The 18,901-nt window shown below is 38.9% G+C and overlaps 1 protein-coding gene across 1 annotated transcript in view; it reads left to right on the top strand.

The window, feature by feature from the left end:
• DNAH14 (dynein axonemal heavy chain 14) overlaps positions 1-18,901 on the top strand; it is a 499,447-nt gene that overhangs the window by 313,167 nt on the left and 167,379 nt on the right. Inside the window, exons 48-54 of the mRNA XM_058275282.1 lie at positions 10,699-10,834; positions 12,058-12,119; positions 12,567-12,751; positions 14,822-14,950; positions 15,787-15,924; positions 16,950-17,117; positions 18,087-18,257. Of these exons, the coding sequence (XP_058131265.1) occupies positions 10,699-10,834; positions 12,058-12,119; positions 12,567-12,751; positions 14,822-14,950; positions 15,787-15,924; positions 16,950-17,117; positions 18,087-18,257 (989 nt within the window). The remainder of the gene's footprint in view (positions 1-10,698; positions 10,835-12,057; positions 12,120-12,566; positions 12,752-14,821; positions 14,951-15,786; positions 15,925-16,949; positions 17,118-18,086; positions 18,258-18,901) is intronic.

Consider the following 18,901-nt stretch of genomic DNA (forward strand, 5'->3'; position numbering starts at 1 on the left):
CCCTTCTGCCATGACCATAGAACCCGTGGGTCTCTTTATCCCTCAAAAGAACCAATACCTGGGGTTGTATCTACCTTATCTGTCTCTTAGACTCTGTTCAGTTGTACATAGGGGTATTCCTTCTGACAACCTCCAGACTCTTTTTTAGAGACTCACAGCCTTATAATCTCATTTCTCCTTTCCATTTCCCCCTTACATTAGGTCAAACCGCTTCCCGAAGTCATGTTATTATATGTAGACAGGTATATTCTGCTGTTCCGCATTGAATCTTTAATTCAAGGTCATTTTCTAGTTGCTTCTTCAGCTGGTATGTGGTAGTGATCCCTCGGTGCCAGGGAGGCTCATCCCCGGGTGTCGTGTCCCACGCTGGGGGGAATGCATCACATCTACACGCTGAGTTTGGCTGTGAGAGTGGCCACATTTGAGTAACATGAAGGCTGTCAGGAGGAAACCCCCAGGCACAATGCTACTCTAGGCCTTGTTCTTATTGCAGGTGCATAGGCTCAAAAGTGTAGCCATTAGTATCAAGAGCCCACTGTTGGGCCCTCCTTCCTTCCTGGTTCTTGCCGTTGCACCTGGAGGATTGCCGCTGCTCTCCCAGGGCCCACAACAGTGACCCCCCGGCCAGGAGCCCAGTACCCCCCCAGCTGTTGTTTTTAATTGTTTCCACTATGAGTATATATAGACATTACCATATACCCTGGGCATATGCCCTGTATAACTCCCTGTCAACCATATATATCCTGTCAATAACATCCCATATCAGTATTCCTCCGCTGCCATTGTTGAACCACTCTGTGATCCAAAACTTCCCGTAAAGTGAATCCCAACAGAATGTCAGGTTCAGAAGAGTCTTAGATCACCAAAATTCATATATACAATATACAGTATTTCCCCAGATCCACCAAAAACCTTTTCCCTTCCACAGCAATAATCTTTTAACTTATTCATATCATATTTCCTGAAACTGATGTACAGATTCTGAAACTATAGTTTTCAAACAAGGTAACATTTGTGCTTACTATGTGGTCCATACTTTAGGTTGTACAGTTTTCTAAATTTTTTAGTTATCCTATGTTTTGTCTTATGGTTTTCATTATTAGTCTGTCGTCCTCTATATGTTTTTGGTGTAATATTAGCTGTTTTATATTCATCCTCGTGTACTCTCACATAACTCCTCTTTTGCCCCCTTATTTACCTTTGTTCCATCCATTGCACGTCCATTTTCCCCTCCCCTTAGGGCCCATAACGCCTGCCAATCTAATGCCCTGGGAGCTGTCCTTTCTCACGAGAGATACAGTTCTCTCTGTTCGACGGCATTAGTCTTCCCCAGGATATGGGTCCACCCCACCCAATGGTAGAACCCACCTTGGCAAAATGAGCCTTCAGCTATTCCCTCCGGAGTCCGTCCCGCATCAGACCATACCCCCTGAGCGTCCTAACTAACCAGGTAACCCTCCTACTTATACTTTGATACGTTTTACTCAACATTTAGTTCTCAATGAACTTCTGGCACTCTCCCATGTTTGTATGTTGCCCCTCCCTCCCACCTATTTCTTGGACCATATTACCCCTCTTCCCATCCCCAGCCCCCCTCAAACCCAGAAAACCCCACCCAAAGGTAACCCCTTGCCCCCATTTTGTCCCTTCTTTGTGCTCATACTTACCCCCAGCTCATCACAGATTCCACCCCTACAGACATTAACTCACAGCCTTCCTCCACCCCCCGATTTCCAGTGAGCCACTTTTCCAGACTCTAGCTCTCTGAGGCAGTTAACTTATTTCATATCATTGAGGTCATATAGTATTTGTCCTTCAATGCCTGGGTTGCTTCACTCAACATAAGATTCTCAAGGTTCATCCATGTTATCACGTGCGATTGTAGTGTATTGGTTCTTACAGCTGAGTAGTATTCCATTGTGTGTATATACCACATTTTATTGATCCACTCATCTGTTGATGGACTTTTGGATTGATTCCAACTTTTGGCGATGGTGAACAATGCTGCTATGAACATTGGTGTACATATATCGGTTTGTGTCCTTGTTTTCAGATCTGATGGGTATATACCCAGCAGTGGTATTGCTGGGTCATATGGCAAATCTATGGATAATTTTTTGAGAAACTGCCAAACTGTCCTCCAGAATGGTTGGATCCTTCTGCATTCCCACCAGCAATGGATGAGTGTTCCCCTTTCTTCACATCCTCTCCAGCATTTGTATTCTACTGTTTTTTTCATGGCTGCCAATCTTATGGGAGTAAGATGGTATCTCATTGTAGTTTTGATTTGCATTTCCCTGATAGCTAGGGATTTGGAGCATTTTTTCATGTGCTTTTTAGCCATTTGTATTTCTTCTTTTTTTTTTTTAAAGATTTATTTATTTATTTAATTTCCCCCCCTCCCCTGGTTGTCTGTTCTTGGTGTCTATTTGCTGCGTCTTGTTTCTTTGTCCGCTTCTGTTGTCGTCAGCGGCACGGGAAGTGTGGGCGGCGCCATTCCTGGGCAGGCTGCTCTTTCTTTTCACGCTGGGCGGCTTTCCTCACGGGCGCACTCCTTGCGCATGGGGCTCCCCCACGCGGGGGACACCCTTGCGTGGCACTGCACTCCTTGCGCGCATCAGCACTGCATGGCCAGCTCCACACGGGTCAAGGAGGCCCGGGGTTTGAACCGCGGACCTCCCATGTGGTAGACGGACGCCCTAACCACTGGGCCAAAGTCCGTTTCCCTGTATTACTTCTTTGGAGAAGTGTCTGTTTAAATCTTTTTCCCATTTTTTAAATGGGTTGTTTATCTTTTTGTTTTCGAGATCTATGAGTTCTTTATATATGCAAGTTATAAGTCTCTTATCAGATATATGGTTGCCAAATATTTTCTCCCATTGTGTGGGTTCCCTTTTTACTTTCTTGACAAACTCCTTTGAGGTGCAGAAGGCTTTAATTTTGAGGTAGTCCCATTTATCTATTTGTTCTTTTGCTGCTCGTGCTTTTGGTGTGATATTCATGAAGCCATTTCCTATTACAAGGTCCTGTAGATGTTTCCCTACACTGCTTTCTAAGGTCTTTATGGTCTTGGCTCTTATATTTAGGTCTTTGATCCATCTTGAGTTGATCTTTGTATAAGGTGTGAGATGGTAATCCTCTTTCATTCTTCTACATATAGCTATCCAGTTCTCCAGGCACCATTTGTTGAATAGGCCATTCTCTCCCAGTTGTGAGGGTTTGGTGGCTTTATCGAATATTATATGGCTGTATACATGAGGTTCTATATCTGAATTTTCAATTCGATTCCATTGGTCTGTGTGTCTCTCCTTATGCCAGTACCATGCTGTTTTCACTACTGTAGCTTTGTAGTATGTTTTAAAGTCAGGAAGTGTGATTCCTCCTATTTCGTTTTTCTTTTTCAATATGTCTTTGGCTATTCGGGGCCTCTTTTTATTCCAAATAAATTTCATAGTTAGTTTTTCTAGTTCCTTAAAGAAGGCTGTGTTGATTTTTATTGGGATTGCATTGAATGTGTAGATCAGTTTTGGTAGGATAGACATCTTAATAATATTCAGTCTTCCTATCCATGAACAGGGAATATTCTTCCATTTATTTAGGTCTTCTTTGATTTTCTTGAACAATCTTGTATAGTTCTCGATGTATAAGTTTTTTACCTCTTTAGTTAAATTTATTCCTAAGTATTTGATTTTTTTATTTACTATTGTGAATGGTATTTGTTTCTTGATTTCCTCCTGATCTTGCTCATTATTGGTGTACAGAAATGCTACTGATTTTTGCGCATTGATCTTATAACCTGTAGATCTCTCAGGGTTTTCTATATATAGGATCATGTCATCTGCAAATAATGAAATTTTGACTTCTTCCCTTCCAATTTGAATGCCTTTTATATCTGGTTCTTGTCTCAGTGCTCGAGCCAGTACTTCCAAGACAATGTTAAATAGGAGCGGAGACAATGGGCATCCTTGTCTTGTTCCTGATTTTAGAGGGGAAGGATTTCAGGATTTCGCCATTGTAAACAATGTTGGCTTTAGGTTTTTCATATATACTCTTTATCATGTTCAAAAAGTTTCCTTGTATTCCGATCTTTTGGAGTGTTTTTATCAGGAAGGGGTGCTGTATTTTGTCAAATGCCTTTTCTGCATCTATAGATATAATCATGTGGTTTTTTTCTCTCAATCTGTTTATATGGTGTATTACATTGATTGATTTTCTTATGTTGAACCATCCTTGCATACCTGGAATAAATCCCACTTGGTCATGGTGTATAATTCGTTTAATGTGTTGTTGAATACGATTAGCAAGTATTTTGTTAAGTATTTTTGCGTCTAGGTTCATTAGAGAAATTGGTCTGTAATTTTCCTTTCTTGTGGTGTCTTTGTTTGGCTTTGGTACTAGGGTAATGTTGGCATCATAGAAGGAATTAGGCAGTGTTCCTTCTGTTTTGATATTTTGGAATAGTTTCAACAGGATTGGTGTTAGTTCTTTCCGGAATGTTTTGTAGAATTCACCTGTGAAGCCGTCTGGCCCTGGGCTCTTCTTAGTTGGGAGATTTTTAATGACTGATTCTATCTCTTTGCTTGTGATTGGTTTGTTAAGATCATCAATTTCTTCTTTCGTCAGTATGGGCTGCTTGTGTATTTCTAGGAATTTGTCCATTTCCTCTAAATTGTCATTTTTGTTGGAATATAGTTTTTCAAAGTATCCTCTTATGATAGTCTTTATTTCTGTGGGGTCAGTGGTGATATCACCTTTCTCATTTCTTATTTTGTGCATTTGCATCTTTTCTCTTTTTTTCTTTGTTAGTCTCACTAAAGGTTTGTCAATTTTGTTGATCTCAAAAAACCAGCTCTTGGTCTTGTTTATTTTTTCAAGTGCTTTCTTATTTTCTATTTCATTTAGTTCTGCTCTTATCTTTGTTATTTCCTTCCTTCTTCTTCCTGTTGGGTTACTTTGTTGTTGTTTTTCTAATTCCTTCAAATGTGCAGATAATTCTTCAATTTCTGCTCTTTCTTCTTTTTTGATATATGAATTTATGGCTATAAATTTCCCTCTCAGTACCGCTTTTGCTGCATCCCATAAATTTTGGTATGTTGTGTTATCATTATCATTTGTTTCAAGGTAGTCATTGATTTCTTTTGAGATTTCCTTTTTGACCCACTGTTTTTCTAAGAGTGTGCTGTTTAATTTCCAAATTGTCGTGTGAAGTCTGGGTCTCTGTCCCTTGCAAATTTCCAGCTTGACTCCACTGTGGTCAGAGATATTGTTTTGTATGATTTCGATCTTTCTGAATTCATTAAGCCTTTCTTTGTGGCCTAGCATATGGTCAATCTTGGAGAATGTTCCACGTGCGTTTGAGAAAAATGTATATCCTGCTGTGTTTGGGTGTAATGATCTATATATGTCTATTAGATCCAGCTCTTCTAATATACTGTTCAAATGTTTTGTTTCTTTGGTGATTCTCTTTTGAGATGTTCTGTCCAGAGTTGATAGTGGTGTATTAAAATCCCCCACTATAATTGTAGATGCATCTATTCTTTCACTTCGTTTTTCCAGCGTTTGCCTCACATATTTAGAGGCGCCCTTGTTAGGAGCATAAATATTTATGATTGTTTGATCTTCTTGACAAATCGTCCCTTTCACTAAAATATAGTATCCTTCTTTGTCTCTCACAATTGTTTCGCATTTAAAGTCTATTTTGTCTGATATTAATATGGCTACTCCTGCCTTTTTTTGGTTGTTGTTTGCTTGTATGATTGTTTTCCAGCCATTCACTTTCAACCTCCATGAGTCTCTGGGTCTAAGATGTGTCTCTTGTAGGCAGCATATAGATGGGTCGTATTTCCTTATCCAGTGTCCCAGTCTGAATCTTTTGATAGGTGAGTTTAATCCGTTGACATTCAGTGTTATTACGTTTAGAGAGTTATTTATGGTAGCCATATTTTGGTTGGATTTGTGTTTGTTATATTTTGTTTGTATTATTTTATTTTCCCCTTCTATTTTTGTCTTTCTTGTTGCTTTTACACTCTCCTCCATCTCTGACTGTCCTGTTTTTTCCTTTCTTCCTGCAGAATTCCCTTAAGAATTTCTTGAAGGGGAGGTTTCTTGTTGATATACTCTTTCAGTTTCTGTTTATCTGTGAATATTTTGAACTCTCCATCATTTTTGAATGCTAGTTTAGCTGGATAGAGTATTCTTGGTTGGAGATTTTTTTCCTTTAGTACCTTGACTATATCATACCACTGCCTTCTTGCCTCCATCGTTTCAGATGAGAAATCAGCACTTAATCTTATGGAGTTTCCCTTGTATGTGATGGTTTTCTTTTCTCTTGCTGCTTTTAGAATTTTTTCTTTGTCTTGAGCATTGGATAATTTGACAAGTATATGCCTTGGGGTGGGCCTGTTGGGGTTTATGACCAGTGGAATGCGCTGTGCTTCTTGGATATGTACATCTGTCTCTTTCAGTAGATTTGGGAAGTTTTCATTCATTATTTCCTGCAACACTCCTTCTGACCCCTTTCCCTTCTCTTCTACTTCTGGAATGCCTATAATACGTATGTTTGAGCATTTTGCGTTATCATTCAGGTCCCTAAGTCCTATCTGGATTTTTTCTACCTTTTTATTGACCCCTTCTACTATCTGTTTGATTTCCAATGCACTGTCTTCCACATCACTAATTCTCTGCTCTGCCTCTTCTAGTCTGCTGATATTTGCTGCAAGTGTATTTTTGATTTCTTGAATTGTGGTGTTCATTTCCATCATATCTGTTATTTTTTTGCGCATGTCTGCAATTTCCCCTCCAAGTGTTGTCTTCACGCTGTTAACCTCTTTCATTACTTCATCAAATTTGTCAGTGATAAATGTTCTGAGATCTTTCATTGCTTGTGCGAAGTCCTGCCCCCCATCCTGATTTTCAGTTTGTTGATTGGATTCAGCCATGTTTTCCTGATTACTGGTTTGGTTTGTAGATTTTTGTTGCTGTCTTGTCAACATTTTTCTTGACGGGTTTAATCAGTTCCTTAGCTTCTTTGTCTAGTCTTGGAGATTAATTAGCTGTTGTTTTTGCGTAAGTGTTATATCTTCTCTTTGTCACTTTGTTCTTCTTATTCCAATTTCTTATTGCTAGTTAAGCTCACTTTAAAGGAAAGTATTAGTGCTGGGGAAAGTCAATTGTGTAAGGAAGGAAAAAGTGTGAAGTAGTATTGGTGATATATGTTTACAAAGCAACAATATGAGTTCTGGGAGGATGGAGGTTAGATCATGGAAATTGTGTAGAGTTATAGTAGTAGGAAAGTACCTATAATGAGGTAGACGACTGAATATGGGAGGAATGTGGTACGTACTAAGAGGCTATTGTTTTCGTGAGAGAGGGAAAGAGAAAAGAAAGGTAATAGTTTCAGGGATGAATACCAGATGGAAAACTAAACAAAGGTATTAGAAATTAAGAGTTAGACATTTTGTGGATCAAAGAAAGGGAGATGGAATATAGGAGAGATAGCAGATGGTCGAGGATATCAAGTTGTAGGGGAAAGGGGATAGTGTAGATAGGCTAAATCTATTCACAGAGAAGTGAAGCAGTGGAGGGTGAGGAAACCCAGCAAATGTGAGGTATTTCCTGTAGGACCTATTGTATTGTTAAGGTAAAATAGTATAAGAAGAATATTGGGGACAAGAAAGAGAGGATTGAAAAAAAAAAAGAACAACAACAACAACAAAAAAAAAATAATTAAAAAAATAAAAAAAAATAAAAATAAATAAAACCAAAGAACAGAAACCCCGCCGCCAGGCTCGGCTGGGTTCAGCTGGGCTCCGGTCCCTCGCCTGCCGCCCGCTGCGGCTCGGTTGGGCTCGGCTGGGCTCGGCTGGGCTCGGCTTTCCCGCCCGCCGCCGGCGCGGCGCGGCTGGGCTCGGCCGAGCTCAGCTGGGCTCCGCCCCTCCGCCCGCTGCGGCTCAGCCGGGCTCGGCCGGACTCAGCTACCCTGGCCGCCGCCCGCCGGGGCTCCGCGCGGTGCTAGCTGCCTCGGCTCCACCTACCCAAGGAGGGAATCCTCCACACGTAGCTGGGATCTCCGTGTATATTTCACAGATGGATCCTCTCTGTTACCTTCCCTCCAAATCGATGTCCAGACACCTCCGGACCAGGAAAAATCCCGAAACAGCCGGTCCCAAAGAGTCTCCGACGCCTCCCAGCCAATTCCCCCCAGGAGCTAGTAACCGGGAAGTTCACTCAGCCGCCATCTTGCCTCCCCCTCCTGAAAAGTCCCAAATTATATCTTATAGACCAGTCCTTTCCGTTACCTTCCCACCAAATCGATGTCCAGACACTTCCTGCCCTGAAAAAATCCTGAAAAAGCCTGGTCCCGGAGAACCTCCAGCGGTGCCCAGCTGCCTCTTCCCAGGAGAGACGGCAAGGCAAGCTCACTCAGCCACCATCTTGCCGGAAGTCGTCCCTTATTATATTTTCTAAAGAGTTTTCTCAACATTGTAGTTTCAACCACATACTTGATAATTTCCCATGTTCACCTGCTCACCCCAAACTTCCCCCCTCCCTCCATTCCTTGGGCCATCTGACCCATCCTCCCAACCCTAGCCCCTGTCAAGCCTGCAAAGCCCCACCCAATAGTAATCCTAAGCCCCCATCTTATCCCTTCACTGCACAGCTGCTTACGTCCACTTTATCATAGATTTCACCCATGTAGGCGTCATCTCACAACCCTCCTCTCCCTGCCCCCCCCCCCAATTCCCTAAAAGCCTGTCTTCCGGTCTCTAGCTCTCTGAGACAGCTTGATTTGCTTAATTCACATCAGAGAGGTCATGTAGTATTTGTCCTTCAAGGTCTAGCTTGCTTCACTCAACATAAGGTCCTCAAGATTCATCCACGTTATCCCATGTGTTAGTACTGTATTCCTTCTTACACCTGAGTAGTATTCCATTGTGTGTTTAATCCACATTTTGTTTATCCATTCATCTGTTGATGGGCATTTGGGTGGATTCCAACTTTTGGTGATAGTGAATAGTGCTGCTTTGAACACTGGTGTGCCAGCCAAATGTAACCTGCAGTTACCTGGATAGGCTGGTGCAGGGCCCACCAGCCTCCTCCCTGCCAGAGGTGGGGCTGAAGTCAAGGCTAGGGCTGCAGGCTGATCTGGGTGAAAGAAATCAGTTCCTACCATTGCCATGATTTCCGGTCAGCAGGGCTTCCCTTCAGGCTGGGGGCAGAGTCAAAATTGTGGCCACCGGCCTCTTTCCAACTTGGACATATTCACACCCCAGCTCTTCCTAGGGTTATACCTTAGCCAGCCAAGTCCACCAATCAGTAACCAAAATCCGTGGTTGACCATCTCCTCCTCCCCTGTTTTTGGAAAATGGAGCTTCCAGTTCCAGCCACAGAATAGCTTCTGGGGTGACTTGCACTGCCAAAGTAGGATAAGAGGCCTCCATGGCTTGGCTGGTAATTTCCCAGAGGGGCTGGCTCAGGTCCCCGCATCTTCCCTCCTGCTGGAGGTGGGGCTGGAGCCTAGGCTGGAGCTGCCATCTGACCTGGATGGAAAGAAGCCGGTCCCCACAGCACTGGGATCCTCAGTCTGCCCCGCTGCCCCTCGTGCCAGGTGCGGAGTTAAGATGGTGGCTCCCGGCCCCTTTCTGACCTGGACAGGCTCAAACCTTAGCTGTTCTCAGGATTATACTCTAGCCCCTGAATTTCCTCATCAACAGCTGAAGTTAGTGCCCAACCGTCCCTTCCTCCCATTTCTGGAAAGTGGAGCTTCCAATTCCAGCCGCGGAACAGCTCCCGAGGCGGCTTGTGCCTCCAGTGGAGGATGGGCACTGGCCTCCGGGCGTGGAGCCTCTACTCGGGAGTCTTCTCTGCAGATGGGCATCTCCTCCTTCCACTCCCCCAAGGACGTTGCAGGATGCTCTTCTGGTCTCCTGGAGCCCCCAGACAGGTGCTTCAGCTGCTCCACAGAGCTCTAGGTGTTTGCTAACTGCCCTGTAGCAGGAGCTGACACTAGGAGCTTCTTGCATCTGGCTGGTGTAATTTAATTTACATATGTAATTTCTGAGCTCAGTGTTAAAATCCTTCCATTAACAAAGGAGTAACTCAATACAGTGCCTTCTGTTTCTTAACATTTATTTCAACCTATTTTCCAATTCTCTAAATTGTGTTGCCTTTCACCACACAATTTAGAGAAAGTCTTAATTTCCAGATTACATACTCAAAGAATTCAGGCAAAGTGAAATTGTAACTCTCAGCAAGCCCATACCTTGCCTCCAGTTTGGTCTAAGGGAAGTCTTATTTTCACTTTTTTATTTTGGTGAACTCTGTTCAAATAAGAAGTTTATCATCAGTTTGCTCCCCAAGATTGTGTTGGCAAAATGTCCAGTGGATTTCATTTATATAGTATTTTTTTCTGTGCTAAACCAAAACGATCTGAGAAAGTCTTAAATCAGTATAAGATAAAAACATTGGTAAACTCCTGATCTGTCCTTTTGTAAGAGATGTAAATAATTCACATTTTAGAGTGTTCATAATAACTCCTTGATATAACCATTCTTAGCCACATAAAAAGGGGTAGAGCAAAAATATACTTTCCATGCAATTTTCAGATAAAAGAAAATACAATGTTACTGTTTCATTTTTAATATGTTGACATCTGTTCATTTTCTTGCTTAGTAATCTAATGTATTTTTCCCCCCTTAGGAGAATCTGGTGTTGGGAAAACCACTGCCATTAAGCAAATGCTTGCAAAGTTAGAGAGACCAGGAGCACTGGATATAAAATATGGGTCAATTTTAGGAGAAGTCCTATTATATAATGAAATTAAAAAATCAAGGTTGTATATATTTAATCTAGTTTTTTAATGTAACATTTTGTGTGACCTATCTTTAAAAAAATTTTTTTAATCTAAATTTGATTGGTCTGTTAAGAAATGCTTTGCTTTAATAAATAAGTACAACTTTTGATTTAATAAAGCAAACTTACTATGTGAAAATGTAGAATTATTCAAAAGAGAAGTAAAGGAGAAAACTGTTTCTTTGTTTCTCCAAAACGTTAATGACTAGATTAATTCTTTTAAATGGGAAATTCTTACATTTACTTTAACTAAATTTTAAACCCCCAATTCTTAGGCATAAAATAAAACAAAGTACAAGTATAAATTATTTTTCTTCCTGGAAAAACGCACCTAAATGTACAAATAAAATTTTGCACACAATTGATTGTGTTACACTAGATATATATTTCCTTATCATCATATATAAAACTACTTTTTACAAAGAACTTGCCTCTGTCATTCCAATAAATGAGACCCAGTTATTCCAGCCTGGAACCTACAAAATAGCCTTTGATTACCCCCATTCCTCTCATCAGCCCATTTCCAATAGCCTCTCTGACTCCTCCTAAACCCTGTCCCCATGTTCCCCTACGTCACACCTAATCATCTACTTGTTGGGTCTGTTCTATCTCCAAAATTATCTAGATTTCCTTTTCTTTTTTCCATGCTGCCACTTTAGTCCAAGCCACCATCATCTACATCTACATCTACACGAATGATTTTGAAATAGATTCCTATTACACTTAAATAAGGACCTAAAATCAGAGAAATAATTTTGAAACAATTATTATTATAAGTTTTATTGTATGCTCAACATTTAAGCTGACATGGATTTTAATAACATAAAAAGATAACTATTTTCAATCAAACAAATAGAAAAACAAATACCTAAAGAAAAGACCAAAATTAAGGTCTTTGAATGATCTGTAGGCAAAATACATTTCATAAAGGAAAAAGGGAGGTAATGACTACTATCAGTAGAGACTATCCAATAGCTTGGCATCCTAGGAATTTGTCCACTTTGCTTTTTTAGAGTAAGCCTAAATTTGTTAAATTTGGATATCAGTTTCTAATGGTAGTATAAATTTTATCTGTAAAATGCCTTATTTTCTTATAGAAGATAGAAACAAAATCAATCACACATTACTACTTTCATTATATTTTTTTCATAAATAGCTATGGTAAATTAACTAAATCTGAATTCTTAAAATATTTTATTCTGACAGCCTGCAGCAGAATATCAATATCTTGATTTCTGAAACATCTAAGACAGCAAGTGGAAGTTCAGGTATGTTTGGTAGTGCAAACAGTTTCAAAATATTCCTATCTCAACCATATGTATGTCATGTCATACTGTCAGAAATCCAGAATGAAATTTTTAATTTGTCAGTGAATTTGAGAATATGCTGATGAAATATTCAAAGAAATTCAATATTTGTAAAACTAAGTGGTATTTTTTTTAATTCTAAAAAATAGCCAATACTATCTCAAACTGTTCTGCTATACTGAAAAGTAGAATGGTTCTGGTAGAGGAATATTAAATCTGCTTTCCAGAAAGCTGATATTCCATTTACCAGTAGAACCATAGACTCAGTCTGGAAGTAACTGGAGGTAGTATCTGTCTATTCTACCCTTTACTGCTTTGAGAAATAGTACTGTAGTACAAATAGTATGATGATATAGGAGTACTCAAAGCCAGCTAAGTTTGTTATTCTTTCCATATTTGTTCTCATAGATAAGACTACAATAATGTCAGAAGTTAGAACTGATGAAAGTTCATTTAAACATAATGATAAAGGAATTACAGCATCTACAATATATTTTAGAACCAATACGACAGCTGCCCAAACCAAGGACATGATTCTTAAGAAGTTAGTAAGAAGAACTAAGGACACTCTTGGAGCACCAAAAAACAACAGGGTAAAACATCTCTGTGCCTACTGACTAATCTGCTTATATTAATTCCAGAGATACATTGACTTATTTTAAATCATGTTAATAATTAGAGAAGGTTATGTGTTACCTATGTTTGTGAACATTCCTAGGAGATGCACTTTATAGCTTGGCTTTCAAAACAAAAGTATTCAATTTCTAACATAATGAGTTGTGCTGATTCAGAATTACTAAAGCCAAAAGAAGCAAATGCAAACCAAATAAAACATGAGAAGATGTGAAGCCTGGAAAATGGGTTAGATGCCAATTACTTTGTTACTGCCTATTCTACCACATTTTCTTACTATGAGCATGGCTTTGGAAAATTGTGAGTGTAGGAAATGTGTTACATCACAACCTCAAGGTAAGGCATAAAAAAAATAGCGTTGCTGTAACTCGGACAACTGCCGCTTTCCTTGAAATGGTGTTGGATACTACTTATTCTTACCTTCTGTCTACCTGGTGAATTAACTGTCCATTTGTTGAACCAAACTCTGTCACCCTTAAATTTGCAATCAGTGACTCCAGTCCAGGATCACTCAATAAGCTTGAGGTCCAGAGATTTACAGGATTCACTAATAAGAAGATTACATGGGATCCTTAGGAGTTTTGAAAAAGATAATTGGGTGATATAACTGCACAAATGACATTGCAAAGACAGATACAGGCCATTATATATCCTGCCATAACCTACCGAATGGACTGGGAGAGAGTGGAAACTACAATGTAGACTATAATCCATACTTAGTGTCAGTACTCCAAAATGTGTTCATCAGTTGCGGTGAATGTACCACACTGATGAAAGAAGTTGTTATGTAAGGGTAAGGCCACATTGGAAAAATAGGAATAGAACTACATTAGGAAATAGGAATTGCAAGTGCCTTCAGATAAATAAATAACTTAGGGCCACTCCCAAGAAAAGGGCCAATAAATAACATGGGACTGCTCACAAGAAAGGGCTTTTAAAAAAGAAAAAAGCAGATAGGCTATCTTCAGCTATTGGCAGTGCCGCTTCTGTGCCTGCTTGCCTGCTTGCTTACTAGTAACCCCCCCGCTCCTGAAAGGCTGTAAAAACACCCCTTCCCTTAGACTCGGGGCTGCTCTCTCCTCTGTGTAAGATGAGGCAGCAACTAATGAAGCTCTCAATTAGAACTTTATTCACAGTCTGAGTCTGATCATTATCGCTGGTCTATAACAGTTAATGTGGGAAAAGTGGGAGGTGTGGGGAATGGGGCATATGGGAATCCCCTATATTTTTTAATGTAACATTTTATGTAATCTATGTATCTTTGAAAAATAAATAAAAAATATATTTTAAAAAAAGAAAAGAAAGTACAGGTTAGAGATATTTCAGTCAAATCAGTTTTGTTGTAGTCATTCAGTTTGTGATGTAAAAGGGAAAATTGGATGTCTTACTAAAAATTGATATTGACAGTTACAAATTGGATAAATTAGTGGCTAGTCATTTTTAACTAATTTTTGTTTTACAAAATTAAGCACAATCTAAAGGGGTGAATGCACACATGGATCACAAATAGTGCACTTCAGTGCAGAACATATTCAAAGGGGGAAAGAAACAGGTTTAAAAACTGGAGATGTGTTTGTTGTTTATGATGATTGCATTTATAGCCGAATTTTAAAAATGTATTTCCACATGATAGTTTTATTCCTAAACCAAGGTACATGTTAAATAAAAATCTAAATATAATAGTACCCAAAACAGTGCCTTGCTCTTGACAGGCGTTTAAGTAAATGTTGAATGATAATCATCCTTTGTAATAGCCACAATTAAATTAGTTGATCCATCATCCAATACATTTTTAACTATTACTAGACATAATTATTGTAGCTCCATAGAGGGTGAATAAAGTTTCTTAGATAAAGATATCTAAAATCATATCTTCAAAATTGGATTTGTTGTTGTTTTTTAAAGGAAAAATAGACATGTTATAAAATATAATTTTGTTTTTACATCAGGGTATAATTAATAATGCTAATTCATAATATAAAAAAGAAAATACTAATTAATTTCTTTAAAAAATTTTTGTCTTCCTTAAGATTTTAATATTTATTGATGATCTGAATATGCCAGTATCAGACATGTATGGAGCACAACCACCTCTGGAATTAATCAGACAATTATTAGATTTGGGAGGGTTTTATGATACAGAAAAAAATGCATGGAAGGTACAGTATATACTAAGATTTTATTCACATTAAATTTTATTACTTAACCATAAATTAAATATTTATAACAGTATTGAGTGAATTAAATGAAAAATTTAGATAGTCTAACCATATAGAAACATTAGCATAGTACAGCCCCTAAATTAAACATGCCAATTACATCTCTGCAATTTAACATAGAAATGTTATATTTAACACAGAAAATCTGTTTTCACATGTTAAAATCTTAGCAAAATAACAAGTATGTTGTAGAGCTTTAGTTTCTGAGGCAAAAAAAAACCCTCTCTTCTTAGGTGCAGCAATGACATTATTGTTAGCTCACTGTTGTGAACTGAGAGTTAATCAAATGTGTCAATGCATCAACAGTACACATGAGAAAGGGCAGGAAAATGTGAATTAATGTATACATCCTTAATCTCTATGTAAGACAACTCCACATCTTTATTTTCAAGAACGTAGATTAAAGATTTGCAGAAGTATCACAAAGTAAAAAAAAATCCCAAATAGTTATAATTTGTAGGTATGTACCCTAGAAAAACATGTTCTGAAACTTAACCCACTCCTGAGGAGGGAACCCTCTGTAAATAGCTTGTGAACAGGACCCTTGGATGCGGCTCCTTCCGTTAAGGCGAGGCCCGCCTCCGTCAAGATGGGGCTTAGTCCTGTTGCTGTCGACCTTTATAAGCAGCATAAAACTCAGGGAGAGAGAGCCACAGGAAGCAAGAACCTCCTGCAGGAACTAAACGTATCCTTCGTCCACATGCGGCAGGAATGTGAGATAGAGTCCACTTTCTGGAGACGCATTGAATTACTCTTCCTTTTTACTCTTCCCACAGAATATTCAAGATCTCTCTCTGGTCGCAACGTGTAGTTCTCCAGCTGATGGAAAGGATATTAGCCCACGTCTCCTCAAACATTTTTCCATACTGGTTTTGCCTCATCCTCCACAAAGTGCCTTATGTACTATTTTTAAGGTAATACATCTGGTTCGTTTTCTACTGAAGGTGTTCTTAAATTCCATAATATAAGAAAAAGGCATGAGAACTTAAAATCACTAACATTTAAAGAAAATTCTCTTAAGAGGATCATTTTTATGCCCCCTAAGTTTTTCTGGCCTGTTGCCAAATTTGTCTCTATATTCAAGAGTCATAATTAAATGTGCATAAGAAATACATGTAGTACATGTTTCGTGTATACTTAAAATGCAAATTCCAGGAATTTTTTCTCAGAGACTTTGATTCACTGTATCTGTGATGGGACTCAGGAATCTGCATTTTATCAAGAACACCCTGATTTTTTTTAATTAGCTACTTTCATTCCCTTGTGGATAAAAACACTGAAAGATAAATAATCTGAAATGCCTTACTAGAAAAATGGTTCAACCTGAAATCTAGTGTGAGTAAGAAAATGTTGTATGCAAAATTACTAAATTCTTCAAAATTAACCATGTATTTTTCTTCTGTTATAAATTCTAAAGACTAAAATTTGTTTTAATGAAAGCACTTGGTCATGCTGATGGAGGCAATCAATAGTCCACTTCAAGGGAAACTAGTTCAGATGAAAGTCCGTAATCATTCTACCACCTTGCCCTTCTAGGAACACCTAGCAGGAGCAGCAGGCGAAGAAGTCCCACCTGGTATGCACACAGGTGGAGCCTACTACGTGCTCCCTAGAGACACATTATGCATGCCTCTAGACCTTTGCCGGCTGGAACCAGTTGGAATTTCCCCCAATCTGCAACGCCCAGAGTTCTTTGCTCTATCTGTAACTATTAAGATTTCTAATGAGATTAGTACACAAACCTGTCTCTGTTAAAGTGTTAACTAAGATAGGGAAACTATTCTGGCAGCCACTCTGCAAACCCCCTGCTGTCTATCTGACAATGTAGCTGTGGGCTAGCATGGAAACAAACTTGCTTTTCTTTTTTAGTGGGGATTAGCCAGAAATAATCTGTACTTAAATTGTTTTGAAAGTTAAATTATAAAATTTCTTTTTAAAGTCTCATTTGGGAACATATTTCTCCGTCAATAACTTCACAACCGATGTTCAGAAAAGTAAGGATCAACTAGCAGCTTGCTCCCTAGCTATATACTATCAAGTATGTCAGAGTATGTTACCAACTCCAACCAAGTGTCACTACGTATTTAATCTTCGAGATATCTTTAAGGTTTGTGTTGAAATTTCACTCTCTAGTTTAATTTAAAAATTTAAGTTGAGAAAATGTAATTTTCCTCACCTAATTGACACCCCCTCACTCCTTTTTACTCTCTTTCACTCTCTCTCTCCTTCCCTCCTTACCCTTCCATTTCCTTTTCCGTACTTACTGGTACTGTCAACATTAAATGGGTAGAAGGGAAAAAAGTGAAATTCAAGTTCATTAGTTTTGCTATTTATTAGCAGCCTATCCCTTGAGTCAGTTGAAAAGAATTATTAAAATAATTCCATGCAGAAAATGCATTGATGACATACACTTAAGGACTGCTGGAATATTGGCTAAGATCCTCAGCAGAAAAAGGAGTGACACGCTTATACTATAAGCTTTGATTTTTCTTTATTTCTAAGATTTTATTGTGACCTCAGAAAATGAAAGCCTGTATACATTTCATAAATGCTTAGATTTTCATACCAGGGAATTTTGCCAGCATTGCCCATTTAGTCATTAGCCTTGGTCAAATAATTTTCAGAATTGACATGTTAAGAAAAACAATTCATGAGTTTGATATCTTTGTCCCTCTTCTATGGAACTTCAGCCAAAAATAGCCCACGTAATCTTCGAAATGGTTTATAAGTTTTTTTAAATCCAAGTTTAGAATCTTAGAACCCGTCAACATACAGAGGCGGCTCTTGGTCACTCTGCCTTCAGGTCTGTACCAGAGTCAAGCCTCGGGGCTGCCCCTCGCGCCGAGCCAGGGTGTCCCTAAAGCCTCCTTCCAAGGGCGGGCCATGCCCTCACCTGACTCACGGGCCATCGCGCCATGACTCAGAGGATTGCTTGTTGAACCTGACAGTGCTTACGCTGGATAATTGTTTCTATTTTTATGGAACATAAACCTGCAAAAATATGCCTTTTACTTCCCATACTACTTTAAAAACTACTCTGATAATTTTTTTAATGTTATTTTAAAATTCTTTATAGCTGCTGCTAGGGCTGCTGCAAGCCGACAAGGCTGTTATTAACTCCAAGGAGACGGCCGCTCTGCTCTTTGTCCATGAAGCCACCCGAGTGTTTCACGACCGCCTGACGGAGCCCGCCCATAGAGGGCTTTTCCATCAGCTTCTGTCAAAGGAGCTTGAGAACCATTTTCAGGTAAAATTATATCTTTTTAAAAATTTATCTTAAATGAAGTTTTGAGTAAAAATGTTTTTTGTTTATTTTTTTAAATCCTTAGATATTTCTACAATATTAATGAAAGAAGCCTCAAAACTCACTTTTCTCCATGGCTAGTGGAACGATACACTCTCTTGATACTTGAAGACTCCTCACTCCTCATCTCTTTGAACTTTGGCTCAAAGAGAATGTGATCTGAACTGAAAGAGTGTCTCAGTGCCAGATCACAAAGGAAAGTGTTTCAATAAACTGATGCACACTCAAAACATTGTGACTAAATGAAGCCATGAATTTGGCTCCATTACTCTATTTCTTTGCTAAGAAAAGAATTAAGATAAACATTTCCTTTTCAAAGGTGACTCCTATTTTCTTTTTCTCTCTTCCTTGATGGTACCACTTTCTCTCACCCTATTCATAGCAATTTAGGAAATGTAAGCTCAAGGGCTCAACTATATCTTACTACAGTAAAAGGGAATTTTAGACTAAAAAGTCTATACATAAAGTTAGATATACACACCTGCATATACATTCAGAATACAACCTTTATACATATACACTTTGTGTAAATGTATATATACATAAATGTGAGTGTATATCTGTAATTTTTAGATAAGTTACAAATT

The sequence above is a fragment of the Dasypus novemcinctus genome, chromosome 13 (genome assembly GCF_030445035.2).
Source record: "Dasypus novemcinctus isolate mDasNov1 chromosome 13, mDasNov1.1.hap2, whole genome shotgun sequence".
Lineage (NCBI taxonomy): Eukaryota > Metazoa > Chordata > Mammalia > Cingulata > Dasypodidae > Dasypus > Dasypus novemcinctus.